At 40.4% G+C, this 21,262-nt stretch overlaps 1 protein-coding gene across 6 annotated transcripts; it reads right to left on the bottom strand.

Moving 5' to 3' along the window:
- Positions 1–1,714: 1,714 nt before the first annotated feature.
- FKTN (fukutin) lies at positions 1,715–21,070 on the bottom strand. Of its 6 annotated transcripts, none has more exons than XM_087741577.1 (11): positions 20,984–21,070; positions 20,624–20,805; positions 19,250–19,309; positions 15,612–15,815; positions 13,856–14,133; positions 12,243–12,375; positions 10,459–10,588; positions 9,205–9,338; positions 8,152–8,279; positions 3,837–4,092; positions 1,715–3,732 (listed from the first exon to the last, which is right to left on the bottom strand). In XM_087741577.1, the coding sequence occupies exons 2-10, from the start codon at positions 20,726–20,728 to the stop codon at positions 3,879–3,881; spliced, it is 1,386 nt and encodes a 461-aa protein (XP_087597703.1). In that variant the 5' UTR covers positions 20,729–20,805; positions 20,984–21,070; the 3' UTR covers positions 1,715–3,732; positions 3,837–3,878. The 6 variants fall into 6 exon arrangements, 5 of the variants coding, with proteins under 5 accessions (XP_087597703.1, XP_087597704.1, XP_087597702.1 ...); XM_087741578.1 differs by having other exon boundaries at positions 3,926–4,092; XM_087741579.1 differs by lacking the exon at positions 1,715–3,732 and adding an exon at positions 6,211–6,280 and having other exon boundaries at positions 3,962–4,092.
- Positions 21,071–21,262: the final 192 nt, after the last annotated feature.

The following is a 21,262-nucleotide window of genomic DNA, read 5'->3' as shown; positions in this document are numbered from 1 at the left end:
CAATTCCAACTGGCAGTGCAAATCAGAGACTGTTTTGCTCTTGAGTTGACAGACTTTTAAGACTTTTGGCGAAGGGAAAGAATTCTTAAGCAGCAAAGGATGCAAACTGGTTTTAACACCAGGAACCAGCATCTCACAGACTCTGTTTCAAGGGAAAGGGCATAACAAAATCAGCTGCTACTTTTTGATTTGGACAGCAGAGACAGACTCGACCATATTTTCAGGACTCTCTCCTATCTGTATCATCACAGTTTCGTCTACCTTCCATTTCCAACTTTAAAAGAAGAGCGGGGTGGAACATACACAGGCCCTTCTTCTATCAGAAGATTCCTTCCAGACGGATCAAAAGCATCGGCATCTCCCTCAGGCGCTCACTGCCCAGCGTGGCCAAGCATCATCTGTTCTGTGCAGGAATTATGAGGTTGTTCTACAGCCTCAGTTCGGGTCAAACATATCCTTTGGAAGAGCTGCACGGTACTCGTGCTGTAAACAAACACATTTTGCAAGATGCTGTGGTTTCCTATCATTTCCACAGTGGGGTGGCGATTCACCGTCACTCCCAGTATAAGCTCTAGTATCTGATTCTAGAAATGTAACCTTTCTTAAGCTCATATACAAACAATAATTCCAGTTTCCATTTTGTAAAAGCAGAAAGTTATTGAAAACTGTTACAGAATCATGGAAGATAGGAACTCCCTCCAGCTGGAAGACAGGATTAACTACAGTCAATCCTTAACTACAGTCAGTCTTGGCTGACATTTGTCTGATGCTTTCTCAGAGACCCCCAACATCAAAGGCTTCACCCATTTCCACATGTAAAATACTCCAGTATTCTACACAGGCAACCTCAATTTGCATTCCTCCCATTTACTTCTGTTTCCTACCAATCACAGAAAGGGAGCACATACATCCCTTCCTCTTTGTAACCATCTTTTACAGATTTTGAAAATGGCTCTTTATGGTCCCCTCTCTTCAGGCCAACCTACTTCTTCAATCTTTCTTTGCAGTTATTCCAGAGCTTTGAACATCCTGCTACTCTCTTCTCGGCTCATGGGGATTCCTTGCATAGGTTCTGCTATCTTTAAGTTATACATAGGTAATGTGCTTTGTTTGCTACATGAAAGTCAAGGTGCTTCGCATGTTGTTGCTTAAGACCTTAAATGCATGCCATTAAGAGAATTTAGAAATTACCCTCCTCTCCAGAGCACTTTCAAAATGAAGGTAGTTAGGAAGTTAGACAGGTAATACGGAAGTAAAAATCCATTGCAGATGAGGCAATTCAGGAGAATCTAACAGGAAACAAATGCCTAAATCTGGGTGGTCCCGCGGGGAACGGTAAGGCTTCAGCCTCACAGCATGCCTTCGAAGAGCACCGGTTCTATGATGCTTACACCACTCCTTGGGACACAATCCAATGAGCAGGAAATCTGTGGTCAGGGCACTGCACAAAGCATGGCAGGAAACATGCAGAAGTGCAATGTGTTTGTGCAGTTGCAGGATCCTTTTTTCTACATATGGGCACCTGCTTTATTCCAAGTCTCTTTGTTGTGTCCATGTATTTTTATTAAAAAATAAAAGCTCAAGATAGACAGTCAATAAGCAGTGTAAGAAACAGTTCAAAATTCTTCTCTTTGCGTTATGTCACAGTAACTGCACTGCAATGAAGTGTGTTAAAAGCTGCCCAAGATGACAAAACAAAGTATGAAACAACATCTTGAGTTGCAAATTAAGATTCTCCTTCTTTTAATCAGTGTTAAATATACACTTGTATCTTCTGAAAATATTCTAACCTGAAGAATAACTTACAGGTATAATCAACTATTTAAGACATCCTCCGTTTCAGGGACATGCATTTTTTTCCATTAGTCTTTCCAACTACAAATACAAAGTCAAAAATTTGACAGGATTATAATTTTCTGATAGTATCTTCTTTTTCACTCCTAAACATCTATCACATTTGAGAAACGTAGAGGCTTACTGTATGTTATTAAACAAAGAAGTTCACAACAACAGAGTTCTGAAGACGAAAACCATAAGGACATTGGCTTTTTTCATTTTAAGGAAAAAATACCAAAGATTCTACCTGAGAAATTATCCCTTATGATGTAATATTTACTTTACCGAGTAAATGGCATTAGCAGGATTTTACATCTCTCTCTCCTTAATTAGGCAAAGCTAACAGCGTTACCATAGCAACTGAACAGCCATCATCACAAGTTGTTGCCAGAAGCTGAATAACTTACTCCAGTGCTTCAGTGGCAGCAGACCACTGGAACTGAGAGGACTGGCAGGAAAAAGCATGTAGCACACTCCAGGATGAAAACAGCAGGGAAGCCCCGGAGTGCACCTGGAATGATAGAGCAGTAAATCCGCCACACGGCAGTAGCTATTTCATCTCTCCAGAACTGTGCACCTTTGAACTGTACGCACAGCCAAAAACTGCAGATCAACAGAACGCAAACCACAGACTCAACCTACCTCTACCCACTGAAAGGTGGAAAAGCTGCGACTCATAGATAGCCTTTCTGCTTTAGCAAGGAAAGAATGGGTACCAGTTTGTTGCAAGTAAACGTAAGCTCCGTTCAGCACCTTGACAGCGGTTCACAAACACTCCTGGCTCTGTACCATATATTATAGCTGTAACACACCAGCAGCTCTAGTGCCCTTGTCTTCCCTGCACAGCAGGACTGGAACAAACTTGGACACACATGCTCATATGCAAGCTATTATCCGCCTCCGAAATACTGAAGAAGAAAGCTTATTTCATTGACCAAAAGCACAAGCAGAAGCAGGAGGAGAGAGTTGTCAGGCTTCCACTTTCTTCCCATCCAAAGCCTACTGTTACACTAACACTTCACTTGCAGTTATGCTACTGCAAATTTGATGGACCAGTTGGTGTTTGTACACACTTCTGCTTACACTTAAAGAGCTGCGATTCTCTGTTCTATGAGCCCATGTTAAACAGAAAACTATGAATACTCCCATTTTGATCTACTTGTAAGAAAACAGGGATAGCTATAATTTTCTAAAATGTAGCCAAAACTTCTACATAGAGAACACACTAACTGGGACATCAAAACCAGAATATTTATTTTTTCATGGGAAAGGCATCCCTGTGGCATACACCTTCATGTTCTTAAAAGAGAAAAAAAAGAAGAAAAAAGGCAGATAACACTCCCTGTCATAACTGCATGCAGTGGTTAGTTCACAGAAAACCCAACTGTTACTGGAAGATCTCTGAGGTGGATAGTTTCTCCTTCCATTCATTTAGTATTACACCATTACGCAATACCTTCTACATGTAAAGCAGGTGGGTCACACTGGTTCTGTGTAACAAAGATTCCACTCCCAAGAGCAACTTGTTACATATTGTAGGGATACATCAGTCTCCAATCAAGCACATTTGAGGTACTCGTACCTCTGGTGTTCAAAAGTTGAATATTCACAGGATCTCCCCTGAAAAAAGAGGAACTTCTTTGGGATTTTTCCATCCTATCCCTCTCTTAAGCTTGAGAAGCGAACAGTCCCACAGTTTTGATGATCCCAGGAAAGTCTAAGCCATCTGGCCACTCTTTACATTTAAGTAGTCAACTTCCCATAAGTTTACTGCAACACTTCTCTATTCCCTTTGTGCAGCTTTTCTTTCAGCTTCCCTTCTCTTCAGTTGCCGTGACCTGCCTTTAATCTTTTCCTTTAACTACCTGGAAGATGCATGATGATGGTAAAAAAAACCTGTTAAGGAAAAAAAAAGGTAAACGTCTCCTTAGGAAACAGATGAGAAGTTACGAAAGGAACAGATCTTGATGCCTTCAGGAAACAGGAAATTACAAACTGACAGTTTAAAGGATAGCAGGCATGCTCTATTAGCAGTCAGGTAGTCAGTAGATCTGAATAACATCGTCCCATTCATCGACAGGCCAGATACCATTATACTGCACATTGGATGGTGAGCTCTTCCAGTCCCACGTCTTCACAGGAACCTTCCAGTCTGGGCCATAGTTGGCTTCAACATACTGACGGGTTTCACAGGGCACGTGTACCTTAAGTTCTACAAATTCAGTCCAACACAGAGTAAACTTTGGAAAGAGATACCTGTGTCAGAACAAGAGAACGTGGTCACTGGCAGAAGACTGAAATACATCTCTAAATAAGTTCATGGAGAAAGCAAGAAACTGCAGAGAGTGGCCATGTTAAATTTATAATAATTTTTTTCACATTTCATAGCTTCCTATCTATGAAATATTATTTACATACTGGACAGAGGTGTTATTATCAACAGCAGGTGGTTAACATTTGCCACCTGTTCTCAGGAAGGAGCATTTCTAATTCTTTTTCTGCTTATTCCCATATAATTCTGCCACCTATAGGAAATCACTTAGTCGCTGTCTCTACTTTTCCACTTACAAACTGGATTTACCTCATTTAGAAGGGTGTCAAGAGGATGATACGTGTTATCTGGTAGGGGAGATTTTGAGAAAAGCAGCATTGAATACTGCATTATGAGTCAGGCCTTTTTTAAAAACAAGTTTTTACCTGTCTTCAATCTTACCAAACAAAGCATGCAATTCCCCTTCACTACCCACATTTAAACATGGTGCCAGACTTGGAGCGGCTGCAAAGAAAATTAAGGTACAGCTGCCACCCTGTACTTTTTGAAACGGTCTCAGCCCATTCAAATTTAAAAAATAACTTATTCTACCAAACTGACCTTGTTCTGTACCTGTTTTTTTCTGTAGAAGGGCCAACATAAGCCCTGCCTCTAAGTATGCTTACACCAGTGAAAGTTCACAGGTACATTTCACAGTTTGATCAGAATGACATCCTATAGGAGCCCCGCGTCAAGAGTTGATGTGTTAAACAAGTAAATACCAAAGACTATGTACTATTCCTGCAGAGGATCACTCCCACTTCTGAAGCTGTGAATTCTTCCACAGAAAAAAAAGTGATCTTAAAATTCCTTTTCACAGTTTAGAATTAAAGCATAAGCACTTACGCCTTTTGAAAAAGAACGTTGAAAGATTTGTGCATTTGCATGAATTAGAAACCCTGTGTGCCCCTCTAAGCATAAAACTGATTTTATTTTTAAGCGCTGAGCAAACAGTTTCAGAAACTAAAACAACCTTGCTTTTATGCCTTAAATGGAGGGAGAGAAAAAAGTGATCAAGCACTTTTGGATATATATCCAGAGATTACTAATTAGTTCTAAACTAAACTAAAAAGCAAAAAAATGCCAGCTACCAAGGGGAAAACACAGTAAACAAACTTTATTAGTGGATCTATAATCATCAAATAGCTATTATTTAGCTGTTATTAACCCAGAAAATTATTCATCTATCAGAATTGAAGTGGGTGTGCATACACAAAAGCCATCAGCAAACCACTAAAATAATATATCCTCCAGAGAGTGAATTCTGAATAATAATTCTAAGGAGAACCAATGGATAATTTAAATAAACTAATCTGCAAATTAAAAGGTCAGCTGGAAGTTTCACCAAAATAATTACTTAACTATTATTAATATCAAACGTTTACATTCACTGATGAAAAATGCAGCTTTCAGTGATGCTTCACGCTACTGGAATCCTTGCTCATTGTTTGTTCATTCCAAGCGGCTGGGATAAGGCTATGTACTCTTGTACATATACACTGCTCACCATTTTTTCTTCCAATTTCAGTCTCATCAATCTTTGGACATAAAAGTACTGATAAGATTTTATGCTTACATAAAGTCCTCTATGGTAAGAACCTACAGAATTAACTCATTTTAAGGATTAAAGCATACAGTATAGCTTTGATTCGCAGATTCAGTTTTTGTAAATACTTATTCTCTGCTGAAGAATGCAATCGTCCAGCATTAATTTTGTAAACAAACAGGAGGTCTCAATTGCTGTAACTCCAAGACAAGACAAGGAGGATGTACACACTTGCTTGTGTCTGCAATGTTGAGGAAGTATTTGTGTACATGAAAATGCAAACCGTACAACCAGACTTGTGAGATTTAGAAACCAGCTTTCCAAGGAAACAGAGACTAAAAATGACTAATGAAAAATATTTAGAGACTAAATGAGAAATACTTTCATTCTTCATACTTTTATTTAGCAAGATGTATAGAAAGTATGTCTGTGCAAGTACATAGCTTTCTGAAGAAAATGTCTTTTACCCTTCATTTTTAAAAACATAAATATCTTGGAATAGAACTCCCACCCTTACCTGTGATCATCTAGTAGCGACCAATATCTCTTCTGATACCACATAAACAACTGGTGAGATTCCTTTATTCCTAAATTGTTAACATGGACTTAGGATTCTGCATGATCAAGCAACCACTTCTCTTTTGACTGACCTCCTCACTTCACTGTCCCCCAGGATTTTGAAAGGACTGAAGACCAAGCAAAATTGAGGGTCATTCTGGTGTTTCAGGCCTACAGATCAAGCATGTTAAATCATCGCAACTTACAGCTAAAAAGCTGTGATCTTTTTTCGCTTTCTGAGAAGGTATTTGGAATAATATGTATCTGGAATTATTTGGCTAAACTTTCTGAACAGCGATGTTCTGTCAGGGCTTGGAGCCTTTATAATGGTAAACAAGCATTTTCTTGCTCCTTTTCTGTATGGATTAAGTAAACTATGCCTAAGAAACATCAGTTCAGAATTACAGGCTTCTTTACACTGTTATGTCTAAGCAAATTAGTTCTTATTGAACTAGAAAGCCATGTTTGTAAACTTTGAAAAAAATTACCACCAAAAAAAAAGTACTAGGCTACAAGAAAAGGGAAGTGTTTTATGAAAGCTGGAGTTCCAAAAGAGCTGTAATATCCTAGGATACAGGAGCTGGAGGATAGCACAGGTTCACATCTACCTTCTATTCTCATACATTGGACCAGTCACATCAAAGGGGGAAAAAACCAGCTCTCAAGTACCTAAGGTCTGATGCTACAAGGGAGTTTTGAAAGAGCATGTCAACTCCACTGGCACAGAAAAAAGCTATTGCAATTTAGACAGAACAGAAGCACAAAGTAAGGAAAGGAATTTATTTATCAGCTTCCTCCTCAGAATGCATCACACAAAACCCTCCAAAATCTTGTATGGAGAAGCAGACATTAAGCCTGCTTTGGAAAACTATAAAATTGTTGCTGTATTCTAAGAAAAACAATCTGCAACATACCACATTTTCTGTGGGAATATTCCAAGAATTCTTCCTTTAGTCTATTTCTAAGTGTGCCTCTTGACCCTCGTCATCAAAATATCTTCCCCAATCTCTGTTTATCATTTCAGAACAAAGATAACTAAGACAAGGACTCAGACATTATCACCATCTGGATGACAGTGTACACTGAGTTCCCATTAGCTAAATACAAGCAAATACAGTTCAGGCAAAATATGAAAGATAATGAAATCCTATAGAAGTCAAGAAGGTTTTCAACTAGTTTGCAACTGTCTCCTTCTGAGTTAAGGTGGGTGATGGAAGGAAACAAATGTAATTATCAAAACCTATATTCAGTTTGCTGAGTAGATTAGGAAGCTGTTGCACTTATTTGTTGATTTAATACTGAGAGGTATGAAGCAAGAAATGCGAGATCCTACTTAAAATTCCATTTTCAGAACATGCACAACAACAAGGTCTGCAGTAGTCATCTGCGTTGCTGTCACAACATTACAGTCAATAAAGTATTCCAAATCATTACCATAAAATCCAAAACTATGGGGTTTACTTTGCAAGGACAGTTGAGGCTTTCTGCCATAACTATCTGTCATTGAGACAGATGCCTCAGGATTCGTTCTTTATTGCAAAATTAGTTTGTGCAAACACAGTTTTAGAGAATTCTTCCTCATCTTAGCTGTTTATTTAACTCAGAGCTTGTCACAGCCTAGATAAGATCTGCTTGATACATGACATGCCAGCACCGCTTTTGATTTCATGAGGGAATTGACATTTGACAAGCCCAGCACCTCTCTAGGAAGGCCTAGCAGTGTTCTCTTTCTACTTCTCTGGTCTCAAAGCACAAAATCTCCACTGATTCTCCTCTGATAACTGCCTTTTCCACAAAGAGCACAGACTTTGCCAAGCAATAACACAACACACAAAACGCCAACACTAAACACTAATTTCTTCGATTTCTTTCCTATTAGAGGTACAAATCCAGTTCATACTTAAATTTCTTGCCCGATTTGGCCTGAGTTCCTCCATTCCATATGTGGTCATCCTCTTCATAGAAGAAAAAAATATCAAGTTTCACATCATCTTCTCCCTGGAAAGAGAGTTCCAAGCTGTCTTCTACCTGCAAGACAAAAATACACACTGTATATACTCATAAAAATACAGAGCTACTTATGTCAGCAGGTTTCGGAAAACAAATTTATTTTGGTCAAGTATGCAAAGTGACTCCTATCCTGACTGAAGAAAATACACCAATTCTGCATTTCTTTTTTTTTTTTTGATTCCTTAAAACATTGGAAATTTTCTGCATTGTGGTAGGACTACCTTCTCTTTCTTCCCTTTAGCCCCAAAAGCTTCAGCACCATCTCCTTGTCCTCTGCCACAAGCAAAATAATCTCAGTGAATAAACACGATTAGTAGGTGTTTTCATTTAACACACTTCCTCTACGATAAAACACTCGCTAGCACCAGTAATGATATATCACTCGAACTGTATTTATTCCTGTACATGAACATATTCCTGTAATTGTGTTTCTTCACTCTACCATTCTGCAGCCTACACTCTGAAAAACCTAAATAAAGATCCACATAAGCTAATAATGAACAAGCCCAGTGCCCACTTCAAGCCATCCTTCCCTTTCTGCTAGTTTTACGTACTGGGCTACAGATAATCTCAGAGCCATCACCAATCCTCCTGTGTGACAAGGCTCATCCAATCTCAAAGACTAATTCTACCTTGATTCTTAAGATTCCCTAGCACCACTGACACAGATTAGACCCCTTTAAAATTTATTGAAAACCTCTTCTGAGGTGGAATTCAGACTCCCCAAACAGGGCTGAAGCTATTAAGAAAGGTGTTTTCTCACACACTGTCCAAGAAAACACACAAAAATCAACAAGATTCTATGTTTAGGTAAAACCCTAATGAGTAAATGTCTGCCAAGGACACTTCAGATACCCACTTCTACATAAGTGATTTGCGCTTATACTCAAACTTATGAGCCTACAGAAAGGCACATGAAGCAAATTGTTCACTGTCTACATACCTTGCCAAATTTGTGCTTCAGTGGTAACCCTGCTTTCTGAAAGGCTGGAATGATATCTGCTTTGTAGTCCCTTATAAAGATGCCCAAATCCACATCTTTGCTGTGAGGAATGACATTGCACTGTCTATACCAGCCTGAGGAAAAAAAAACAAAAAAAAAAAAAGGAAAAAACCAAGCTAGTTAATTCAGGGACATGAGAAATATATCAACAGAACAAAAGCAACATAAAAATGAACTGCCATAAGGTCACCAGGCAGAGATCTTTGAATTATCATAAACCATAAACAATACTTCTGCCTTTCTCTAGTATGAAATGAACCACATCGAAGAAAACAACTATTACTGCACTGACAGCTAGCTATTTCCTCCAGAAAGCCAAGAATTAGAGAGACAACACTAACTCTTCCAAAGATAAAATATCTGCGGTTTTCTAATCTAAATGTCTTTAAAGAAAATATATTCTTTATCTGGGCCCAAATCTAATCAGCAATGAACAGTTAGGGGGCTACAGCTGTGCGTTTAATTTGAAACTATTATTTTAAATAGTATCTGAGATGTTAATCACCTTTCAAGCACCATTGCAAAACAGTAAAACAAGTGGGACATCCTTTTGTCTGCTTCATTAGCAGCTTTTAATAACTTTTCATTCAGAAAATTATCAAACGTGCACACACAAGAGTTTTCAAAACCTTTTTCAATAATAAAAGAATCTTTACCAGTGATAAGATACTACTTCCACCTTCAGCAGAATTGAAAACTTGCAGTACATACACTAATAGGCTGACATTTTATTAAAAGGATGTGTTTTAAAATAAGTAAATAAATGTAAACTACATTTTAAAAGTCAGCGATAAGCACAAAATTGTATGGGAAGAAAAAAATCAGGTGAAAGTCTACATGAACAGCAGAAATATGTGCCCATCACTGTGTTTTCCAACTGGCTCTTCAGTAAATTCTAAGCCACACAATTTAGGGAACTGATGATTACTTTCTAAGAGTGATCAACACAGATAATTGCTAACAACATTAAATGCTTCACTGGAAATTCGCTCGGCACCTCAAAGACTCAAGTTTCTAAAGAAAAAGCATTTTGTCAGAAGCAAAAAGGCCTATTTCAATATAGCTAATGTCACATATTACCTTCCAACCTGGTACATTTAGCTGCTAACCTCAGCTGACATCATAAGCAATAGAAGATGAAATGTTTAACATTTCAAATGAGTTTAAAAATGCAATATAACACAAATGTTTTACCAAGGCATGTTCCACTGCTCAGCCAGAACTTTACTCCTAAGTTATTCAGTGTCAGGGCAGCCAGATGGAGCAAGGATTTTGCTTTTTTTCTGAACTCCACTGCATCAAGAGAAGCATCATCAGGATACAGCTGGAAGGCAAAGGAAGATAAGCAAGCTATTGCTGAAGAGCAAACTTGTCCCTTCATTTTTCCGTGTCCTAAGAAAAAATGACCTTTAAAAATTGACTTAACTCATATCTGGGCAGTATCTGTTTTCACATGTACAGCCCAGTTTGAGAACATGCACTAGAATGACAAGTTTAAATTTAAACTCTGAAACATCAATCTGCAGTTCTTCCAAACTAGCTGAATGTAAAGTCACAGTAAAATAGAATAAGAATAGATGTATTAGACACTGATTCTCAGCACTTGGCAACACCACAGATGAACCCTAGTTCTGCACGCACTGAAGCCAATACCCACAGTCCAGGGGGAAAACAGGGAGAGAATTAGTTACTTCCAGCACATTAGTTTATTTGGTGCCACCATGTGTTACAACTGGATGTTGACAACTTCTGCCATATAGTAGAAACAATGTGAACAGAAAATCATGCCCATCTTCCAGGTACAACTGTGGCAAGATCTTCTGTAATGCAAAGCCAAAAACAACACGGCAGTCTGGGCAAACATTACCAAATCAAACACAGGAACAACGCACCACTCGGCTTCACGACTGATTTCATTAAGAGCTCTTGGGCAACAAACAGTTGAAAAGAATACTTACTTTTCAAAACAGATGCCAGCTGCTTATTTCAATATTAAAGCTCCAGCAAAGTTCAATATACCTTCTGGGGCACATTTTCTCTGCCTGTGGCGATTCCTGCCTGGAGGTTTTAGAGCTGAAGTGGAGCATGCTTACAATTTCTGTCCTTTACAGGTGCAGCGACAACACACAGGTACCCTTGGGTATAGTAACTGTCCTGTTACATGTACGGGGAGCTACAGCCTACTAGGCTGAACAAGGATGATCTTCCCTTCCCTGAGAATTCCCTTCCCCAAGACCTCAAACGTCTGAAGAATGGAACCTCTAGTGTCCTCTTTTTTTCTCCTTCCATGAAATCAGAGATAGCTCAAATTCAGTCACCTGATTCTGACTCCACAGTCTTAATTGTGGTAACTCTTGACCAGTTTATATCTTGGCACTTTTCAAGTTAGGACAAAATGCTCTCCATACTGCAGCAGAAAGTTTTCCACCATCTGCTAAATCAGGTAGCAGTATTTTTTAAATAATGCTTTAAACAGTGGTGAAAACATTAGCTTACATGGTCAAAAAGCAATGAAGTAAGTAATTTTGGAATGAATCAAATAAACCGAACTAGGAACATGCAACTGCAGTGCACGGTTTAAAAGAATATAACATGAAATATTACTCAGAACTTTGAGAATTGCCATAAGGAAGATTTTCAACTATAAACATACACAAGATCTTAGATTTATTTACATGAAATCTATCTAACAGTAACTATGTGTGAAAACTATGGAAATGCTGGTTACCTCTTATTTCCAAAGTTTTGGAAAGTGGAAAAAAATGCCCTCAGAAGTAAAAAAGACAGACCATGATTTTCAGTTAAAGTTTTAGTTTTATTACCACTTACTAAACTCTGTGCATTGAGTCTCAGAGGCTGTATTTAGCTTTATGTATGCAAACAGTCCCACATCTAGGTAAAGAACAATGAATTGTTTGTAGGTTTGGGTCAATCAGTGAAAACATACATCTCAGAGACACTACCTGATTACCACTAACCTGAAAGAAAGCCCGAGCTTCTCTGTACCTACATTCAAGAAATCTAGAGTGTGACATCTCTTCTAGAAAACTGGACGGATTTTTTGGAATTTGAACTTTTAAGTCATCAATGGAAACAAGCAGAAGTTCTGGCCTGCAGGGAAAGAAAGATGATGCATTACCCCATTCAATTCCTTTACAAACTACAAGCCACTTCTTCCTCTAGCTCAAGTTAAAATCTTAATGCATACTACTGGCAGTGATTCCTCTGCCCAAATGCACCCAAAACCAATTATAAAAGAAATACAAGAGCTTCAACAAATTCCTCATACACTTCCAAATTTTGTTTAAAAAGAAATTTGATGCCTATAAGCCCATAGTTAGTTTGTCAGACCACTGATTCCTTTACTGACTCATGATTTGCACTGAATTTGTTCAGAGCTGTTGTTCAGTGCATTTGAAAATTCAGGCTATTTATTTGGTTGTCTAAAGTACGGGACGCACTTAAGAACCAAATTTTACCCTGTTCTTTGAAGCTATTCACATTTAAAATTTAAAAACTGTTCAGCCTTCACAATGAATGAAATGTGATGTTTAACAGCTTACACAGTCGATTTCAAATGTTTAGGCACACAACCGGTACAGATTCCATGTTTTAAAAGGAAGAAAGAATGATGTCAATTTTAAGGAAAAAGTTAAACAGATTTATTTTGATCTGTGAAATGTTTGGCTGTTTTTCTCCTACTTATGACATATACACATACCCTACAGGAACACTGTTCTCAAAGCCTAGCGGTATGCACTTAGTTTCAAAAATAGTGACAAGATTTGCCATGATCTGTATTTCCAGAAATGCTGTTATTGAAAGCATTGTAAGAAAAAGCAGACATTTACAGTAACTCTACCAATGTAACACAAAGTTTAAGCATAAGACTATGGAAAAATAACACCACCAATTCAAACATTTATGCAAGAAAGGAATCCCCTCAGCACGTTAAGAGCATGGGTTAGACGCAATGGTTGGCACATGTCTTTGTGGTACAAATATCACCCCTCTTTATTCATGTTCTTTAACACTGGTTATCTGGACTATTACTGAATGGATTTCTGTTGCTTCCCCATTTCATTTAATGTTCCATATCTGTATTCAACTTTTGGATACATACCATTATAGAAAGAACACCAGATACATCTCAGCTAGTACTAAGTTTCTTTCCACTTCTACTTTACCCCTGTGTTGATAGCACAGATGGCTATCAACAGATTTCTAACTTGTAAACATATTAATGGTAAACCACTGACTGTAGCACAAGATCTTCTGGTACATTCAACCTCAGTCATGACTACTTCTTCTTCTCCTCTCATCTTTCTGCCTGCTTCGACCTGGCTACACAGCAACTTACTTCCTCTAAAATGTAGTTCTTAATTTATAAATGGTGGGAAGCTCTTCTTTTCAGGTAAATAGAACTGGATTTACCTTCATACCTTAATTTACCTGCACTTTGAGGGCTGAAATATACACGAGCTAAATTTTACAATCTGACTTTAGGAAAGAGAGTAATTTTATACACAGGAGAAAGGAGTTATTTTGGAAGTGCCATTATGGCTTTTTGCCTCCTCTGTTATGAACTCACTTTTCATACGCTCCAGGGTAGCGACCAAAGTGGAGTTTCCGGAAAGGCACAAACTTTCTGTCCATATGTTGCTTGAGCCTCAGGGGGCCATGCCAGAGATAATTACCACTCCTCTCATAGAAGACCACCAGGTGAATGGCATGAGATGCCTGTTTAAATATGTAGTGCAAGGGTATTTCAATCCCAGACAGGTCATCCATCCCGTCCAAGCGGGGGTCCTTGTTTATAATCTTTAGCCATTGGAACCCCATTTTCTCAGCAGTTCTAAAAAGGCCCACCTAAAAATGAGAGAGAGGGAGAGAGAGAGAAACTAAAGATCAGAGAAACCAAAATTGAATGCTAAATGCTTATTACTAACTGATTTTATTCCCAATTTTCATTTTCTAATCAGACTTGAGCACAAACTACTCAAAAATTTCTAAGACCTTAAAGATCAGCAACCACAAGCAATTCCAACCACTGTATTTCCTCGTTAAATTTTGTCCCTCAAATTATTCAATAAAACAACAAATAAATGTTGTAAGTCGTGCTTGGATTAGGTTTGCTCCTTGCCATAGCACCCTTCTCTGCACCCTCAAACTGTTCTCTCAAGTTACACTTGGGCTGAACTTGGCATTTGTAAGTCCTCAAATAATGATACCACTAATACAAAAACGATTACTGCAAAATCTTCTTTTATTGTGTACATAATAAATTTGTCTAAATCTCACCAAACACCAAATGTTGCACTAGGTAACAGGCTTTCATATTTCCATAAAAAAAGGGAATGAAATTCTGGCTGATAAGAAAAGAACCAATCAGCATCTGAAGACCCTTTCAGTTACCCCCCTTGAAGTGTTTTATACAGGCATATCAGCTTCTCCTCTATCAATGAGCCACAAAGGAATGGGGAGATGGATTTATGTTAGTGTGCTGCCACATAACCTTATTCTCCATGTCTTTAATTCCTTTACAGCTACAGGTAAAACAACTCCCCGATCAGAGCCAGAGTGCCACCACTCTTCACTTGAGTGGGACTTTTTCAGTAAAATAGTCACAGACCATTTTAATGTCTTCTGTTTTTTCTTAAAAAAAAAAAAAAAAAAAGAAAAAAAAAAGGCTGTCATTGGTATCTTTAGTCTGTATAAATTAATCTAATAATTGTTTCCAGATGACACTTAATTGATGAAATTAATCCTGAATTCCATTTTGTCCGTCACACGCTACGCCTCTATTTTTAACACATCCATTTAAAAGTCTCAGAACACCTGAGAAAAGCAGAGATACCAATACACTGAGTGACAAAATAAAATGGTGTTAAGTACAAGGATGTACTAAAAGAAATGTAAACCAGCAGACAGTGGTAATCTTTCTAGCCTTGTTACATCAATACCTGCTTTTCCTCCTTGATAGATCCCCAAACTCGAGATTTATTACGACGTACCTACATTACAGGCTTAACATTTTCCTTCTTCCTTTCTAATGGACCACTTTCTTTTTTCTTTTTGGTGTGGCCTCTTACTACAAGTGTTTATGAATATTGCAGACAGCTTCTAAAAACTTTTAGTTATCTGTAAAGGACTCTTAATGTGTCCAGGCTGGTGCCTGGATACCTTTTACGTTAAAAAGAAAAGTTTCCTCTACCAATACCTTTATGAGATTTCCACGCAATGAATTCAGAGGCCTTGATACAAACATGAAAGCATTATGTCACAAAATCATAGAACAACTGAATGCATTACAATACACAAATGTGAACTGAAGAAAAGGCACTTACTTCATGTTTCCATGTTTTGTCCAGTAGTGCAAACGTAGTAAAGTCTCTTGGAGCACAAAAGTACTTGCACTCTGGACTAGGACCATCAGGAGAACTTCTGATCCGTTCAATGTCTTTATCAACCAGTCCCAGAATCAAAGGATCGATCAAATATACCGGTATATTGTGACTGGATATTAAACCTAGGAATTTCCTAACCACGTGCTGTTTGACAGACGGTAAGATTAGAAGTTAGAAACACCATCTTTAAGCATACAAAGGTTAATACCTTAACGCTCTTTGACAGAAGGAAAGAAAACCCAACCCACTGACAGAAGGAAATCTTATCTCCCAATACTTTTTCTGAGCGTGTACTTTACTTCCATGAACAAGTGTGGAAATGGAAATTTTCTCTTTCAGAAGAACAGGCTGCTCTCAGGCTTACCAGATCTCTAAAAGTAGAGGAAAAAACTTGCAGCTTTGATTAGAACTTTCTACAAGTTAAAGCACTCTAACAGTAGAGTGCTAGACCTGAGAATGGACTCTAGGCTAAACTCGAGACTCTTTCCAGCCCTAGACTGAGTTAGAAAGCACTTGAATAAACTAGAGATTATGGGATCAGCACGTGTGGGTGCTGAGGGAGCTGGCTGATGTCATTCCGAGGCTGCTCTGCAACAGCTTGAAAGGCCACGGTGGTCAGGAGCTGTTCCTCAAATCTGAGAAAAGGTAAATCTCATGCAATCTTCAAAAAGGAGTATCTGGGGAACTCTGGTCACCTTAATCTCAGTCCCCAGGAACCTTCTGGAGCAAAAGCCCCTGGAAAGTCACATCCAAGCACATGAAGGACAAGAATGTGATTGGGAAATCCAGCCAAAGGCAAACTGCACCTAATCACACTGACTGCCTTTGAAGAAATCTGTGGGCAGGGCAAGAGCAATGGACACTGTTCATACCTTGACTTTAGCAAGGCTTTTGACCCACTCCCAAACGGTATCCCCAAACCTCAGGCATGATGTCTGCTGTACATGAAGGGTGATTCAGTGAGAAGGTAGGAAGTGAGTGCTATCCAGTCTTTGGATACTAGTGTACCCAGGGAACTCAACCATAGCAACATTGCATAAGGGGTTAAAAGCTGTAACCAGAAGGTCCTGTGCCTGGTGAGAGGATTTATTAACTTGACTCGGTGAAGAATTTTGAACAAGTAAATGTCCACGGCACACAGAAGATTTACAGCAATCATAGCCAACCTGCTATTAAAAATGTAGCTGATGTATTTAACTGTAACAGTTAAATTTAATGACTTAAAGTACCATTCTACTCAGAAAAACACATGTGCTTAGAACAGCACTGTCAGGCTCTATGTCTGTTACATCTCAAGGTTTCCAGAAGAGGTGAGATAAGGGAAAACAATGGCCTACTGCCCAAGCTACCTGTTGAGCAAGCTGACCCTGGCTTTCTAACTGAAGCTCTAACCTTCCTCCTGTCCACCACTAAGTCTGCTCAACAGACTCCACAGGCCAACCTCGAATTCTGGCATGGGGCTTCCGCTTCAGAGCAGCATGAAAACATGAATGAAGACAGAATGTGGATCAACAAAGAGAATTTAGGCAGCAGCACTACAGGTGCTGCACAGGCAGAGGCAAGGCCACCCTCTTAGTGATTTTAACTATATGGAGCTGAAAGGTAAGTGATGTGCTAACGTTATTTCTGTAACTAAAACTAGCAGATCAGACTGATGAACAGGAAGCAAATCTGTGCAAAAATACCTACTTCCCCTCCCCCACATCACTTTGTGCTGGTTTTGGCTGGGATAGAGTTAATTTTCTTCATAGTAGCTGGTATGGGGCTATGTTTTGGATTTGTGCCAGTGTTGATAACACAGGGATGTTTTTGTTATTGCTGAGCAGTGCTTAAACAGAGTCAAGGTCTTTTTTGCTTCTCACCCCCTCACACCAGCAACTAAGCTGGGGGTGCACAAGAAGCTGGGAGGGAGCACAGCCGGGACAGCTGACCCCAACTGACCCAAGGGATATTCCACACCATATGACATCATGCTCAGCACATAAAGCTGGGGGAAAAAGAAGGAAGGGAGGGGACATTCGGCATGACGGCATTTGTCTTCCCAAGTAACCATTACGCGTGATGGAGCCCTGCTTTCCTGGAGATGGCTGAACACCTGCCTGCCAATGGGAAGCAGTGAATGAATTCCTTGCTTTGCTTTGCTTGCATGCTCAGCTTTTGCTTTACCCATTAAACTGTCTTTATCTCAACCCATCAGTTTTCTCACTTTTACTTTTCCGATTATCTCCTCAGTCCCACTGGATGGGAGTGAGGAAGTGGCTGTGTGGTGCTTAGTTGCCAGATGGGGTTAAACCACAACACACTTCTCCAGGGAAACAGATGCTTCTAGTTGACACTTAAATAATTGGTAGAAAGACATGACGGTGATGTCAAGCAGCTAAGAGAAATGCGTTCAAATAGGGTATTTTGGACTCATCACGCAAGGACTCTGAAGAAAGCCTGAAGTGCAACAGGTCCCTGGCAGGACCATGGAGCATTCTGCTTTGTTACTAATGATCCTGTAAGATCAAGGTAAGGCTTAATGAGAACTCTGTCCTCAGACTGGCAGATGGGAAGCTCACTGTGACCATGTCACCTAACACCCAGTAGGTCGTTCCACGAGGTGCCACTTCCAAGAATAGTGAGACATTCCTGGTGCAAGCAAGCAGTCCACAGAGCAGTTGGTTTGGATCATTCCCAAGAACAGCTCATAACAAGAGCACCTTTCCTCTTGCTCAGCAGAAAAAGGCTATTTAAAATAGCTATTTTGCTAACTAGCAACATTATCATACTGCATCCAAAGTGAAAGGCAGACAGCTCCTAGGGCACCTTGCTCTTTAACTGTCTGTGCTGTTCTTCCGCTGGGAGATCTGTTAACAAAAGACTTCTGTAAAAGTGTTTCCAAACAAATTATAACTATAAATATCATAACTGAGCTCCTGATTCCCCGAGGCCAACATGATGTTTTGGTTGCAGTCAATCCTGCAAACCTTAATTAAGACACAACAAAAAATATCCCATTTCAAGTATCTAATGGCAATTCTAATACTGCTCCTGAACACTGGAATACAGCAACCAGTGAACGCTGAAACGTAACATTTTCCTGCTTGTTAAGAGCTTTATGACCCAACATAAGCAAGTAACACAAAACATTGAGCAGCAGGTTAAACAACTAGAGCGAGCAAAGAGGTATTCTGTGACCTGAGACCTGTAGCCGATTCTTTTACCCTGCTACTGCCTATCAAACAAGCTGCATGTCAAATAAGACAATCTTTTCAATACTCGGTCTGAAAGAACACAAAAGCCTGGATCAAAACTTCTGTATCAGAAAGAACAAGGTTTGCTTCTTAAAATATTAAGAACACTACTAAGGACTGCACAGGCAAAGGCTGCTAAGCTGTAACCATTTCTCAACTCCATTTTAAACTGATGTTTTGAAACACTCCATAACTTTACTCAGGGAAGAAAGTATCTCCTAGTCCTTAATACTAGAAAATCCTCAGTGAAGGGGAAAGAGAACTGGACCCTGAGTTTGCAATTCCATGTAAGTTCTCCGAGACTTGCAGAAGACCTGTATGAACCAATGATGTTGTACATACCCATCTAGTGCTGTCCTGGCCTGAGTGGCTTCCTCGGAGTTTTGAAAAAACTGCTCCATTCTATCAGAACCAAAGAAGGGGAGGGGGAGGGAGAAAGAAAAGAAAAGAAAAAAAAGTAAGTTTCAGTTGAATCCTTGCTTGGGATTTCTTAACAGGACATTCAGGGGCATTTATCCAGTTAGCACTTTATAATTATGGCTGTGGTTATGCCTCTGGTTACTCAACTACAGTACTGAATGTGAAGTCATAAACAACTGCTCTGCCTTAGCACCTTTAGAAGGACAATGCAAGCCTTGGGGGCTTACAGACATGCAAGTATTGCACGCTCAGGCCTCGGGTTTCTAAGTCAGTGTGCCAGTAAATGTAAAATAGGAAGATGACAAACACTGTTAGGCAAATACCACTGGGGTTAAGACAGCAGGACTATGCCTCAGTCTTTCCAGATGTAATCCTAAAGAATTAAGTTTGAGAGAGTATACTCATATCATAAAGCTTGGTTAGTGGCTCAGCTTTCAGCTTTTCAGAATTATGAAGAATTTCCCATTCACAGCCTTGCTGTTTATGATCAGAAACTGTAAGAAAGAAGTCAAAGGTTGTGATACCACCTAGCACTAAGACTGACTGCATTTATTGAGAATGTCCTCAAATAAAAGAAAACAAACTCAGGAAACATGATACCTACGCGGTGGTTCTGTAAAAATAAAACGAAGGTATACAGTTGCAAGGAGTTCCTTTGTTGAATCTGCACTGCAACTGTAAACTATGAAGCCATCAAAAAACCAGAGTATTTCATTTACAGTAACATTTATCTGTTGTTCTGTTACAGAAAATCACACTCATCATGGGTGGTATAAAAGCAGGATTTAATCTATAACATCTAGAAAATTATGAACACTGAATCACAAAGCGCTAAGACAACTGCGGAAAAAGCTGGGTTTTCTTTTAAAAACACCACTGTTGGAAAAACCTGCAACCAAGAAGTACTACCTTCCTTATTTCTTCAGAAAAGCCCTGAGACAGCGCTTGGTTTGACTTTCACTGTCACTTAACCAGAGTAGGAGGGCTTGTGAAGACTAAAAGCCTTGGTGGCTCAAACCGCAGCTGAGAACACCGAGGGGCATTTCATCTGAGGATCAATGGGATGCCTCTGCCTGACACAACGACTTGAGTCTCGGGCTGAAATCCGACTGCACCCCCCGCCCCCAGAAAGTGTCTCGGGCTGCCCGGCCGCTTCATGCCCATGCCATCGGAATCGCTAGCCGTATGAGGGGAGTTTGGGGGTGGCATTAGCGCTGCTAAAAGACTCCGGAGAGAGCAGGCATTGTACTCGGCTACTGCACAAAAGCAAGCCTGTGCAGGACAGCGCTCTCTTACCTTCTGCGACAGGTAGAACCTGTAATAGTACAGCTGGAAGAGGAGGAAAACCAGGCTGCTCAGAGAAAGGAGCCCCAAGACCACGTTCTTATTGATTTTCTGCATTAGTCTTCGGGCCGCTCTCGATCACCGCCTGGAAGCAGCGCGGCGTCGCTCATCTTCTCCGGTCTCCCAGCTCCTCCCTGCGCGCCGGCAGAGGAAAGCGGGGCGCTGAGCAGGCCGCGCCGCCAGCTGCAGCCAGCGGGCCCCAACCGGCCGCCACGGCGGCCCCCGGGAGCCCCGCGGGGCCCCCGGGGATCGACCCCCGCCCCGCCGCGCCCGGCTCTCCCCGCTCCCCCCCGCCGGCCCGGCCGCCCTTACCGCGCTGCAGCTCCCTGCCGCCTCAGCCTTTCGCGGCGGCCGTAAAGCGCCGCCCGCCGCCGTGCGCGCATGCCCGGCGAGGGCCGCCCCCGCCCCGCCCCGCCCCGGAGGAAGACAAAAGGAGGACAAGTCAGCCACGTCAGATTCCAAACCTCTTTATCAATACAAAAAGCTCGCGTCACACACACGTCAAGGACATCAAAATACCCCGCGGGCTGTAAGGCAGCGCTGCCACCCGGCGCGGGCAGCGGGAGGCCGCCCTCCCCGGGGGGCGCTCCG

The sequence above is a fragment of the Nipponia nippon genome, unplaced genomic scaffold (assembly GCF_047370975.1).
Source record: "Nipponia nippon isolate SJK-2023a ecotype South Korea unplaced genomic scaffold, ASM4737097v1 scaffold_8, whole genome shotgun sequence".
Classification (NCBI taxonomy): Eukaryota; Metazoa; Chordata; class Aves; order Pelecaniformes; family Threskiornithidae; genus Nipponia; species Nipponia nippon.
This window is presented reverse-complemented; position numbering and strand designations above follow the sequence as displayed.

Coding starts and splice junctions, on each gene's coding strand:
- FKTN (XM_087741576.1), bottom strand. CDS start 20,728: ATGCAGAAAATCAATAAGAACGTGGTCTTGGGGCTCCTTTCTCTGAGC. Junction 15,816..19,249: donor GCCAGGACAGCACTAGATGG/GTATGTACAACA, acceptor TCTGTCAAACAG/CACGTGGTTAGGAAATTCCT. Junction 10,589..12,242: donor AAGCTCGGGCTTTCTTTCAG/GTTAGTGGTAAT, acceptor TTTGCCTTCCAG/CTGTATCCTGATGATGCTTC.